General features: G+C 51.8%; 1 protein-coding gene across 1 annotated transcript; it reads left to right on the top strand.

Annotated features, from left to right (window-relative positions):
• The first annotated feature begins 67 nt into the window (after window positions 1-67).
• LOC118087175 (gap junction delta-2 protein-like) lies at window positions 68-12745 on the top strand. The gene is made up of 3 exons (XM_035119581.2): window positions 68-138; window positions 7566-8022; window positions 11970-12745. The coding sequence occupies exons 1-3, from the start codon at window positions 68-70 to the stop codon at window positions 12330-12332; spliced, it is 891 nt and encodes a 296-aa protein (XP_034975472.2). The 3' UTR covers window positions 12333-12745.
• The last annotated feature ends 295 nt before the right edge of the window (window positions 12746-13040 follow it).

Here is a 13040-nt window from a genome sequence, read left to right as displayed (position 1 = left end):
CGGCGGCGGCGGCGACCATCCCTCGGCGGAGCCCTCGGATGCGGGGAGACCCGTGCAGCCCGGAGCGATGGGAGAGTGGACCATTTTGGAAAGGCTGCTGGAGGCTGCGGTGCAACAGCATTCCACCATGATAGGCAGGTGAGAGAGAGGGCGAGCCGCCAACAGGACTAGCCGCTTGGCGAGAGCGACGGGGCAAGGAGAGAGAGAGAGAGTGCTGGGCAGGGGCGAAGGGAAGAACGGACGACCCGGCAGGATCTGCCCCGCGCGTAAAGTTGGGAAGGTGGCTAGGTTAGGGGTGGGAGCCCAGACGCCTGAGTCCCAGAGGGAGGGTCTCAGGTGTGGGCTTCTGCAGAGCCAAGGTAGGGGGCATGTCCGGCAGGGGCGGCTGGCCATTGTAGGGGCCTCGGGGCAATAACAGAAGCTGTAGGGGTTGAACTGGCGCCGTTGGCCACAGCTGCTGCTGCTTCGCCTCCCTGGGTGCCCAACTGGGCCTGCCGTCCCCGGTTCGTTCTCTCCGAGGAAGGGATCTGGTCTGGGAAGACCTTTTTCAGGAGTCCTTGTCTTGGCGAGAGTCCGGCTGGTGCGTTTTTGCGCGGAGGGTAGAAGCGCCGCGTCAGGTTGCCCCCCGGAGAGCTGGTGCGGCTTGCCGGAGCCGGAAGGAGGCTCTCTGCGCTTCCTCGCCGCCGGGTCCCCTTCCCTTCCAGCGCGCGGTCCTCCCGGGGGCAAGTGGCGCAGGGATTCCCCACCGTCGGGTCGCCGAAGAACCCTGCAGCGCCGGAAAGGCTTCGCACAGAGTTCCCCCAGACTTAATCGTTGCTTCTCTCAGATGCAGGGTGGGCCATATGTGTATTAAAGTCAGAAAGAACTATGCACCGAGTCGGGTCCATCTAGTTCAATATTGCCTACACACTTTGGGCAGGGGCTCTCCAAGGTTTCACGCACGGAGATGCCGGGGGGATTGAACCTACGACCTTCTGCATGCCAAACAGGCGTCCAACCCTTGAGCTACAGCCCTTTTCCAGAGGTGCATATATTCTTTCCCTCTGCACCCCTCTGTACAGTATTGGAAAGCTTATGCCAAACATACGATCTAAAGCAGAATCACCCAGCCAGCCAGATTGGCGGTCTGCGATGGGGGAGCAGAAGAGGGGAAGTTCCTACAGATGGGAATGGGGTTTGCCAAATCTGGAAGCCTTATCCCTTTCAGCCAGGGAGGAAAATTATGGGCAGGGGGGTTCTTTCAACTTGAACCAAGGGTGGTTGGACCCGAGACATGGCATTGCTCGAGACGTAATGTGACACAGCAGAAAGGTCCCTGCTCCAAGGAGACTGCAATCTATAAGTTTCGACAGCAGCGGGAGATGCAGCAGAAAGAGGGGTGGGAGAGGCAGGTGTGACTGGAACTATAGACCCACAGAGGTGTACGTGGGGATGGACAGAAAGGCGGGCAAAAGGTAAATGGGCATGTGCAGAGTGTTTGCGACCCGCAGCGAAGCAGCTGCAACGAACCCGCTTCCCAGCCACATCTAGGATGCTCCATCAGAGGGCTAAACCTCAGATAGGTTTATCTTTTGAGAAACCAAACAATACACAGAGTCTGTAAATGGGGACTGGCCAAAAAACGAAAAAAAGACAAATGAAAAGAAAGCGTGTGTGAAAGAACAAAGAGACAACAGGTTTCTGGCAGGCTGAAAATCGCCTCCTTCCAATAACTCCGGGGGCCTGCCAGATCCTGCAGGACTACACGACACCCCCCCCCCCGGTCACGCCTGCTAGGTGGGCTGGAGGGCCAAAGGGTGCCCACCTCTGTTTTAAGGGATATTTGGGGTGGCCTCATGAAGCCACTGTATCTCCCTAATCTGACCACTTCCCTCCACTGCTGTCTTATTTGATCCTCTCTCCATCACCCTTCGTCTCCCTTCTTATGCGGGGTTGGGGTGGCAATGGGAGTGCCAAAAATAAGATGTAGCCATAAAATAAGACATAGCAGGATTTTTAAGCATTCAAGGAATATAAGCCATACCCCGAAAATAAGACATAGTGATAGGCGCAGCAGCAATGCCGGCTGCAGCAGGAGGAAGAAAAAAATAAGACACCCCCTGAAAATAAGCCATAGTGGGGGTTTTTTTTTTTTAGGAAAAATAAATATAAGACGGTGTCTTATTTTTGGAGAAACACAGGTGGTAATAGCACAGGGATCATCTCACAAGAGAGGCAGCCCATGGTTTGGGGAGGGCATCATGGACAGAAGCTCAGCCCACTCAAGTGTCTTTGTAAGCAAAGGCTACACACTGAGAGCCAGTGTGGTGTCATGGTTAGAGTGCTGGACTTTGACCTGGGAGACCAGGGTTTGAATCCCCACTCGCACAAAGCTCACTGGGTGTGACCTTGGGAGCCAGTCACTGCCTTTCAGCCTAACCTACCTCACAGGGTTGTTGTGAGGATTAGAGGAGGATGAGGAGGGGGAGAAGCATGTATGTACGCCACCCTGAGCTCCTTGGAGGAAAAAGGTGGGGGATATAAATGTAGCAGAAACAAAGAATGAATGAGAGGTGGGGAAGAGAGAGCCAGGCAGGTGAGCAGTTGGGACTGTGTGGGTGGATGGAGGATGTAATTAATGGGAATTAAGAGGTGGGGGGGTAGGTGGGAAGGGCTTGGACAGCTTGGTGCTGAGATGAAGCAGAAGCAGGGAGGTGAAAGAAGAAAGGGCAACACATCCTTTCTTCGGCACCCAGGAGACTGGCTCAGATAAGTGGTCCATCCATCTCAGCATCCTGTCTCCAAGGGCAACCAACCCAAGATGATGCAGAAGAGGCCACTGGGATGTCCTAGATAAAGTCCCTTCAACCACCTATTCAGTTTAAACTTCTGCTTTTGGTGTCTTTGGGCTTTAAATTTTCTTGTCTCCCTTTTGCCCTCCTGTGTGCTCTCTTCATTCCTCACATACCCCAAGATTTGATGTCCTGATGCTTTTTGTCCCTTCACATCTTCTGCTTTCCCCCTGTGGAATGAAGCCTTCCTCCTAACAGCCTGCATCACCCAGCCTCTTCCCATCTTGAAGTGGTGCCTGCCAACCCATCTTTCTGAAAAAGCGGTCTATAATACATATATGGAGGAGAAGGGTTAAGAAATGTCAATGGCTGGGTCAGAAGGTCGCTAAATACGAGGTATACTGCCTGTGATCTTTCTGTGCAAAGCCCAAATAAACACAAGGCGGGCGCCATGAGCCTCTGTTCCCAACAGCGGTCAGTGGCGACAACGCCGTCTTTCTCGCTTTGCTGAGCTCACTCAACACTAGTGGGAAAGAAAACCTTAACTCTCAAACAAATCCATTTGAACTTTTTTAGTACGTCGTTGCTCAGCAGCTTCCTTTGCAAATATTTTTGTTGTGAGTGATGAATCATAGCATCACAGGGTCGGAAGGGACCCTGAAGGATTATCTAGCCCAACCCTCTGCAATGCAGGAATATGCAGCTGTCCCTTATGGGGATCGAACCTGTGACCTTGGCGCTATCAGCACCATGTGCTAACCGTGAGCAGGGCTTAACCAAGGTTTTAGCTGCCCTCGTGGACCTGGTACCATCCAGATATTTTGGACTACAGCTTCTGGCACCAGCTGGGGCTGATGGGAGTTGTAGTCCAAAACATCTCGAGGGTACCAGGTGGGTGGGAAAAAAACAATAATATAATGGTTATCTGTGAGAACCCTGGCCCATCAAACTCATTCTCTCTTAGCGCTCTCTCTCTCTCTCTCTCTTCTCTCTCTCTCTTGTGTGTGTGTAAGGGGGCATTTTAGCAAACTGCTACTCCTGCCAGACTTTGCCTTTATAAGATATGCAAGCTGAGAAGGTTAAATGACCCCCCAAAAAAATGTGGCTGGGTGTGCCCCAAACTGAGTCCCCCCCCTTTCCTTCCTCAGTTCAGACCAAGAGGCCTTTCAATCAAAACTTCAGATTGTTAGCACACAAGAGCCAGGACTCAGACGCACACGCAGGATCCAGCCCACACAACAAATTCCCAGTGCGAAATGAAAACTAGAAATAGGAGTAGATAGATGGAAAAGGGAAACAAACACGGAATTTTGTGCCCTTAAATGTGTTTGGACCTTGAGAGCCTAGGCTATGCACCTCAACATTTGTGCATCCCCTGCCATTTCCATTCCTAATCTATGAAGATCTCCCCTCCCCATTCTTGGAGGGGACACAAATTGCCCAAGGCTTAAATCTTAGAAGCAGGGGTGCACCATTTCTGAAAGAAGAGAGGGAGAGACATAGGGCCTCCATCCTGCCTGCAAGTCATACTGCTGGTTTTGGTAAACAGACAAGAATTGATAGAACTACCCGATCTTGAGACAGAGACACTTTGCATGTGCTCAGAGGCATGACGGCACAGGAAATAGCTTCTGGGGCAGAACCCTTCCTCGGATGTAAATATCAGACAGGAACAGTGCTGTTCTTGTGAATGCAGCTGAACGGGATACAAAGGCCTCCCAAAGGAGGCTTGCCTAGTGCCTACATTGCAAGGTTCGCCCAGGCATTTTAAACGGTCCAAGGCTTAGTCTTATTGCTAATTATTGTGCTTGACTGTTGTTACATAGGAACATTGAAAGCTGCCTTAGACTGAGTCAGGCCACTGGGCCCATCTCGCTCAATATTGTCTACACTGACTGGCAGTTGCTCTCCAGGCTTTCAGGCCAGAGTCTTCTCCTATCTGGAGAATGAACCTGGAACCTTCTGTATCCAAATCAGGTGGTCTCTCACCAAGCAACAATACAGATGGAATGTACACCACCCTGAAACCCAGTAGGACAAATGTTTGTTTGAATGAATGGATGGATGAAACCTGTGTTGTCACATTTTATTTGTGTGTTTTATATAGATTTTGTAAATGGGAGAATGCAGACTTTTCAATGGATGGACAGTGGTACCTCGGGTTACAAACACCTCAGGTTACAAACACTTTGGGTTACAGACTATGCTAACCTGGAAGTAGTACCTCGGGTTAAGAACTTTACCTCAGGATGAGAACAGAAATCGTGCGGCGGTGGCGGCAGCCCCCATTAGCTAAAGTGGTACCTCAGGTTAAGAACGGACCTCTGGAATGAATTAAGTCCGTAACCAGAGGTACCACTGTAACTGCACTTCACCCTGACACCAAGGTTGCAGCAACTTAGCTTTGCCTAGCAGTGGAACCGCAAGATCCAAAGAAAAGGGTACGGACCTGTGAATCATAGAATTGTGGCGTTGGAAGGGGCCACGAGGGTCATCTAGTCCAAGGGAAGCTTTTAATGTTTGATGGACTGTATTTTAATATTTTGTTGGAAGCCGCCCAAAGTGGCTGGGGAAACCCAGCCAGATGGGAGGGGTATAAATAAATTATTATTATTATTATTATTATTATTATCCGCCGCAATGCACGAATCTCAGCTAAAGCATCCATGGCAGATGGCCATCCAACCTCTGCTTTAAAACCTCCAAGGAAGGAGAGTCCCCAACCTCCCAAGGGAGACCGCTCCGCTGTCGAACAGTTCTTATCATCAGAAAGTTTTTCCTGATGTTCAGAATCTCCTTTCGGGGGGGGGGGGAGAATTATCCTGTGTTGCATTCAAAATTGCAAACTCCTTGGTGCAGGGACCCCCCTTCATATGCTTTGCATAGCACTCTTTCATGTTGATGCCGTATTATCTGTTGGTTTCCCTCTTGCCTTTTGGGCCAGGAAACTGGAAAGCATATTGCTATCCCTTCCAGTTCTACTATTCTCACGATCCTCTGGACAGGCGGTCTGAACTGTGAGCATCGCTCTGCTCCTGCCTGACTGCGAGCCACAAAATCCAGCTACCTGGGCTGCCCAAATAGTCTCTGATCCATCTTCCTACCCTTTCAGAATGTAATCGCCCTCTCTGCATTTTGTTTTTGCGCTCCGATCATTCTTTGTGCCAAATGCCGGTGTTTTCTCATTCATCTTCCTTACCAGTGCTCTTGGCAAAACTCTGCATCCTGTCCTTAGGTTTAATTTCACCCTCCCTTCTCCCCCTCCTCGATATTGCAGCTCCGACGGGAATTGCGGAGTTGGCGAAAAGCAACTTCTGTTCTCCCCCTCCTCCCCTCCCCTGAAGTGCGCAAATGGACTCACTTGCTAGATTTTGCGTCGCTGCAGAAACCCAAGTCTCCCTCGTGCCCTTGAAGCTCTCCTGGGTATATACTCTCCCAAACTGTCTCTACTGCGTGCATACCTGACAGTGCAGTCCTATATACGTCCACTCAAAAGTTAAGCCCCACTGGCTCTCAGGTAAATGGGTATCAGGCTTCACCTGCAATGTTGCTTTCAGTTTTCTCTGCCCATGCAATGAAATCTGAATTCATTTGCGGAGAAAGAAGAGGAGGAGGAGTCTGGTTTTGATATCCCGCTTTATCACTACCCTAAGGAGTCTCAAAGCGGCCAACATTCTCCTTTCCCCTCCTCCCCCACAACAAACACTCTGTGAGGTGAGTGGGGCTGAGAGACTTCAGAGAAGTATGACTAGCCCAAGGTCACCCAGCAGCTGCATGTGGAGGAGCGGGGAAGCGAACCCGGTTCACCAGATTACGAGTCTACCACTCTTAACCACTACACCACACTGGCGATTCCTCTTAACTTGCAGTGGAATGGCGCTCTTGGAAGCCCTTTTGCTTTCATCCGGCATCTCGGCTGTTTCCCAAGAGGTCCTCCGAGGAAGCCCCCAACTCCCTGGCTCCATAAATTTAAGACTTTCCCTAAAGAATTCTGAGAAATGTAGTTTGTTAAAGGGTGCTGGGAATTATAGCCCTGTGAGGGTTAAACCATAGCTCCCACTATCTATCTGTCTGTATCTATCTATGCAGTGGTACCTCAGAAGTCAAACAGAATCCAGTCCGTTCAACTTCCAAAACGTTCAGAAACCAAAACACAGCTTCCGATTGGCTGCAGGAACTCCTGCAGCCAATTGGAAGCCCCACTGGACGTTCGGGTTCCAAAGAACCTTTGCAAACCAGAACACTGACTTCTGGATTTGCGGCATTTGGGAGCCAAAATGTTTGCTGGGAGCCAAAAGGTGTTCTGGATCCAAGGTAAGACTGTGTTGGGGGGGGGGTGCCATGTTCTTGAGATGTGTGGCACTTATACAGCTACAATCCCAGAGGCTCTCCTTCAAAAAAATTTGTGTGTGTGTCTTCTAAAAGTCAGATAGTTGTTTATTTCCTTGACATCTGACGGGAGGGCATTCCACAAGGCGGGCGCCACTACTGAGAAGGCCCTCTGCCTGGTTCCCTGTAGCTTCACTTCTCACAGCGAGGGAACTGCTTAAAGGCCCTTAGCACTGGACCTCAGTGTCTGGGCAGAATGATGGGGGTGGAGACGCTCCTTCAGGTATACTGGGCCGTTGAGGCTGTTTAGGGGTTTAAAGGTCAGCACCAAGACTTTGAAATGTGCTTGGAAACTGGGAGCCGATGTAGATATTTCAGGACCTGTGTTATATGGTCACAGTGGCCACCCCCAGTCTCCTTTAATATCTCCCTCTGCTCTGCTCTCCTCTCCTGCCGTCCCGCCAGGATCCTGCTGACAGTGGTGGTGATCTTCCGCATCCTGATTGTGGCCATCGTGGGAGAGACGGTTTACGAGGACGAGCAGACGATGTTCATGTGCAACACCCTGCAGCCCGGGTGCAACCAGGCCTGCTACGACAAGGCCTTCCCCATCTCGCACATCCGCTACTGGGTGTTCCAGATCATCCTGGTCTGCACGCCCAGCCTCTGCTTCATCACCTACTCCGTGCACCAGTCGGCCAAGCAGAGGGACCGCCGCTACTCCTTCCTCTACCCACTGCTGGAGAAGGACGGCAGGAAGGTGAAGAACGTCAACGGCATCCTGGTGCAGAACCCAGACGGCTCCTCCAAGGAGGAACCCGACTGTCTGGAGGTGAAGGAGATCCCCAGCGCCCCCATGCGGCCCCCCAAGAGCTCCAAGGTCAAGCGACAGGAGGGCATCTCCCGCTTCTACATCATCCAGGTCAGTCGGGGCGCTAGAGGAGGGCCCCCTTTGCTTGCTGCACGCCCAACCCCTCCCTAAGATGGGAGGGGGCGGGGACTAACTCAACAACTCGAGAAAAGGCCAAGAGGTTGCAGGGAGGAGCCTTGCATGAGCCTGTCGCGTGGTGCGGTGGCAAGTGAGGCCAATGCTATTCCAGGTTGTTTCAGCATGGCCTTGCACAATCCGGCAAAATGCGCCCCACCCAGCAGTCTATCCCCCCCTTAGATGGCAGGCAGAATTGTGTGCGCCGCGTGAGCCTACCCCATGCCCCCTGTGCCAGTCTAGTGCAATGGCAGACACGGCCCCCAACATCAGCGTTAAAACAATATTCACCTGTCAAGGTGTGTGTAGGCCTGGAGAGGGGCACCGTCTTGTCCTTTGCCTCAGGCTGGCTCTAGAGGTCATCCATTGGGCACGACCCACCAGGGTAGCTCAGTTGGTTAGAGCGTGGTGCTCTATAACACCAAGGTCGCAGGTTCGATCCCTGTAAGGGACAGCGTTGCAGGGGGTTGGACTCAATGATCCTCGGGATCCCTTCCAACAGCACCTCTCCCCTCTGGTGGTCCTCAGCTGCTGGTGGTCAGGGACATTGCTGCCTCCGGCTGTGAGGGCAGAACTGGTGGCTACTGGTAGCCCCCTCTCTCCTCCATTAATTTGTCTGGTCCTCTTTTGGAGCCATCCGGGTTGGTGGCCATCGCTGCCTCTGGTGGCAGTGAGTTCCATAGTTTAACTATGCTCCACATGAAGAAGTACTTCCTGATGGTAGAACTGTTAGAGCCGTTTGACAGTGGAACGGACGCCCTCAGAAGGTGGCGGACTCAGCTTCGCGTAGGTTTCTAAACAGAGGCTGGTGGCCATCCATTGGGGATTATTTAGCTGTGATTCCAGGGGGTGGGACTAGATGACCCTGGGGCGGTCCTTCCTAGCAGCTCTACAATTCTATGAGAAGACAAGCTTTGAGGCATGTGGGCAAACTGCCTGGCTCCAATTTTAGGTGGAAGATAATAGTAATTTAATAATTGTAATATTGATATCCCGCCCATCTGGCTGGGTGTGACGAGCAGGATTTCTAATTGTCCAAGGGTGAGCCAGGGATTGGGGGACAAAGGGGTTTCCCCCTTCCTTGGAAACGGTAGAAATATATATAGCCTTATGCAAACGGAACAAGAAGAGAGGACAACTTTGGCATTTGGGTTGCAGAATGCAGATCCTTTTCCTAAGTGGAGAGAATGTGCAGCCCTGACTCTAAGCGTCGTCCCGATCTTCCTTCCCAGCAGCCTACGCGCGAGAAAAGGGCACGAGGGTCTGGCGGCAACACGGTGACCATCAGTTTTATTTATAGACGCGTGGGGCGAGAATGAGCATAGAAGAGAGGCAGCGTTGGCAGCAGGCAGGAGTGGCGCTGAGGCTTCAGGCTGTGGCAGCACCACCTGGAGAAATCCAGCCATCTCCGACACTTCTCCCATGTGTCTTTCCAGTGCCCCAGACAGCTCCCATGCTGTCCGGCTCTGGTGGGGCCTGTCAATGACCAGTTCGGGTTCTCTGGGGTGGGGTGAGGGGGTCTGGTTAGCAGTAAGGATAGGGCTAAGAGCAGGCACTCACACCACATGATTCAGGCTTATTTGGCTAGGGTGCGGATTCAGCCTGCAGCCCAGTTGGGTGGAAGCAGCCCCAAATTTTTGTGGGTTGGGCTGCCAGGGGGTGGGGTGCCTGGCAGGGAATGTACCAGTGAAGTGGTTCCCAAGCTTTTTTTGTTGGGGGGGGGCTGCCACCCGCTTGGTTCCATAACCTCATCTCCCTGCCCTGTAAAAAGCACCATTCATGACGGCGGTTTGCACAACTCGCTAAGGAAGACAATAACGCAATGAAATTCAAAAAGGCAAAGCTCAGTTGTACATTTATTCAGAATCCTATTGAAACGATTTAGTCTAATTAACCAACTCAACAAATGATGAACTTAATGCGGCAATACCAACTTTTCAAACTGGGATTGTCATTTAGTGGCCTCGGCCCAGTATACCTGAAGAAGTGTCTCCACCCCCATCGTTCAGCCTGGACACTGAGATCCAGCGCAGAGGGCCTTCTGGCGATTCCCTCATTGCGAGAAGTGAGGTTGCAGGAAACCAGGCAGAGGGCCTTCTCAGTGGTGGCGCCCTCCCTGTGGAACGCCCTCCCACCAGATGTCAAGGAAATAAGCAGCTATCCTGTTTTTAAAAGACACCTGAAGACAGCCGTTTAGGGAGGTTTTTAATATTTAATGCTGTATTGTTTTTAACACTCAATTGGGAGCCGCCCAGAGTGGCTGGGGAAACTCAGCCAGATGGGCAGGGTTTAAATAAATAAATAAAAATAATAAGAAAGGTGATGCAGTTCCCCCTCCTGTCTTTTAAATACCAGCGTTTCTCAAACTTGGGTCTCCCACTGTTTTTGGACTATAATTCCCAGAATCCCTAGCTAGTAGGACCAGAGGTCAAGGATGATGGGAACTGTAGTTCGAAAACAGGAGGGCACCCAAGTTTGAGAAACTGGTTTTTAAAGTAAATATTAGCCCCCCCCACACACACACATTGATTTGGAGCTGGAGCTGGGTCGGGCATCCTTTGGATTTGGTGCAGGTGTGTGCAGAGAGGGTCCCCCACTGCACACAGCCGGGCAGATATATTGAAAGCAGGCAACAGAGAAGACCAAGTCAAAGTTAGAAGCAGAAAACAGGAACACTGCAGGATCTGGAGCTGCAGGACCAAGGTCAGTTCCAGCTGAAGCTGCTGGTCCATTCAATAACCCAAATTCTGCTGCTGGGCTTAAAAGGGCATCTTTTTTCATTTTAGAGCCCTTGGCCCCCAACCCTGCTCTGTGCCCTCTAGGGCTCTGTTTCTCAAAATCAGATCTCCAGTTGCTGTTGGGCTACAACTCCCATCATCCAGCAGACTGTTCAAAACCGAGCCTGGGACCCTAGGTGTACCGATTCCACCTGGTGACACCTGTATGCGGTTCAGGCCTCCTAAGTTTCAATTGGGCCAAAGTGTGCCCTTGAATGCTCTCCCTTGCATGGAGCTGTTGGGCTTAATCCTCTTTGGACTAGGGTTTGCCTGAACTTTTGGGGGAAGCAGCGTGGGAAGATCTGCTCTCTGGTGTAGGCTTCTGAGTCACTTCCCTTTCAGCTCGCAGCCACCCAACGTCCCACCGTGCCTGACTTGCTTTTTCTCCCTCCCTCGTTCTGTCTCTCACTCTTTATTGACTGTAGTTTGAACAAAGGAGCTAACGCCTTCCACCAAACATAAGGCAGCAGATGAGTGCAAAAAAGTTTTTTAAAAAGTAATAAGCCAAACAATGGGGCCCTGGTAGCAATTGAGGAACAATATTGCTGATTGATGATGCAAAGTTAGCACACAGCTGGAAGCCAAGCCCTTGTGGGTCCTTGCTGGGGGAGCAGCCTTGCCTTGTCGCTCTCACAAACAGAGACACTTGGTATGGAAAACTCAGGAAGAAGTGAATATTCGGGTACGGAAGGGTTCTCCAGTTCTAGCTAACTACCTTGGCTCTCAGCACATACAGATCCAAAGGCCGGTCCCTCCCAAGAGGACCAGGAGGAGACAGGGAGTGAAAGCTGAGATCGCAGGAAAGGTCAGCAGGGGAAGTTTGGAGGTTCCTTACTCTGTCCGCTTCGACCTCCTGCACACCTCTCTCAGCATGCTGATTTGCATCCAGCAAATATCAGCCACTGAGTCATTATTTACAAATAAAAAATGAGGGCCTATAGAGGAAAGGGAATCTGTGGCTTCCTGGATATTGCTGGGCCTCCAGTTCCCATCAGCCTATGCCAGGGCAGTCAGTGGCGAGGGATGATGGGAGTTGTAGTTCAGTAGCAGCTGGAGGTAGAGGCCGCACTCTGCCAACCCCTGACCTTTTCTCCCCCACTGCTTTAGGTGGTTTTCCGCAATGCCTTGGAGATTGGCTTCCTGGCAGGACAGTACTTCTTGTACGGCTTCAACGTGCCGGCCATTTTCGAGTGCGACCGCTACCCGTGCGTCAAGGAGGTGGAGTGCTACGTGTCGCGGCCCACGGAGAAGACCGTCTTCCTCGTCTTCATGTTCGCCGTGAGCGGGATCTGCGTCCTCCTCAACCTGGCCGAGCTCAACCACCTCGGCTGGCGCAAGATCAAGACCGCCATCCGAGGGGTGCAGGCCAGGCGGAAATCCATCTGCGAGGTGCGAAAGAAGGACCTCTCCTCGCTGGCCCAAGTGCCTACGCTCGGACGGACGCAGTCGAGTGAGTCCGCCTACGTCTGAGCGCTCCCGATCCTGTTTGGTTGGGGCGGGGATCGGGGCCTCGGTGGGTCTGACATCGCCCACGCAGCAAGGAGAACGCAATCTGCTGAGCTGACCGCAATACCTCCCAGGTTAACCATGCAATATTCAGTGGGTGCTTTCAAAAACAAAACACCCTCCTCGCTTTCAGAGGACGGGGCCTCATGTTCACTTTAAGGGCTGATTAGGGAAACCCAGCCACTCAGGAGCCATGGGGCAGGAGCAAGGGGGAGGGAAATGGAGGAAGAGGCTTGCTTCCCCTCCCTCCTAGCGCTGGCTCCCATCGAAATATTTTCTCTTCTCTACACTTAACTAATGGTGCAAGCAAAACGGTGCGGTTTGTGGAAACTTGTGCCTACGACTCCTTTTTACGGACAGGTGATGAAAACGCATGAATCGGCGGTGGGTGGGGGAGGCTTGGGGGGGGGAAACGTTGCTTGCGTGCGTGTATTTTTAAAAGGAAGCAACAAGAGAAAGACAAGAGAGAGGGGCGAGGGGCTTTCCCCTCATGCACGACCGGCTCTCTCTCTCTCTCATCTGCCGTGATGTAAATAGTGAACGAGCAAATGTGATTTTATATAAAACGATAAGGTATGCAATAAAAAGAACCCCATTTTCTTCATTGTTTTTCCTGGCAGCCTCTCTGTTGGTGCTGGGGGAATTGGTGGCGATGGTGTTGGGGGGATGGAT

The sequence above is a fragment of the Zootoca vivipara genome, chromosome 6 (assembly GCF_963506605.1).
Source record: "Zootoca vivipara chromosome 6, rZooViv1.1, whole genome shotgun sequence".
NCBI classification, from domain to species: Eukaryota; Metazoa; Chordata; class Lepidosauria; order Squamata; family Lacertidae; genus Zootoca; species Zootoca vivipara.
Note: the sequence above shows the minus strand (reverse complement) of the source record. Positions and strands in the feature narration are given on the sequence as shown.

Bases quoted from the DNA above. Each gene is read 5' to 3' on its own strand.
- LOC118087175 (XM_035119581.2), top strand. From the start codon at position 68: ATGGGAGAGTGGACCATTTTGGAAAGGCTGCTGGAGGCTGCGGTGCAA. The intron at 139-7,565 runs GTGAGAGAGAGG...CCGTCCCGCCAG, and splicing joins CATTCCACCATGATAGGCAG to GATCCTGCTGACAGTGGTGG. The intron at 8,023-11,969 runs GTCAGTCGGGGC...CCACTGCTTTAG, and splicing joins CCCGCTTCTACATCATCCAG to GTGGTTTTCCGCAATGCCTT.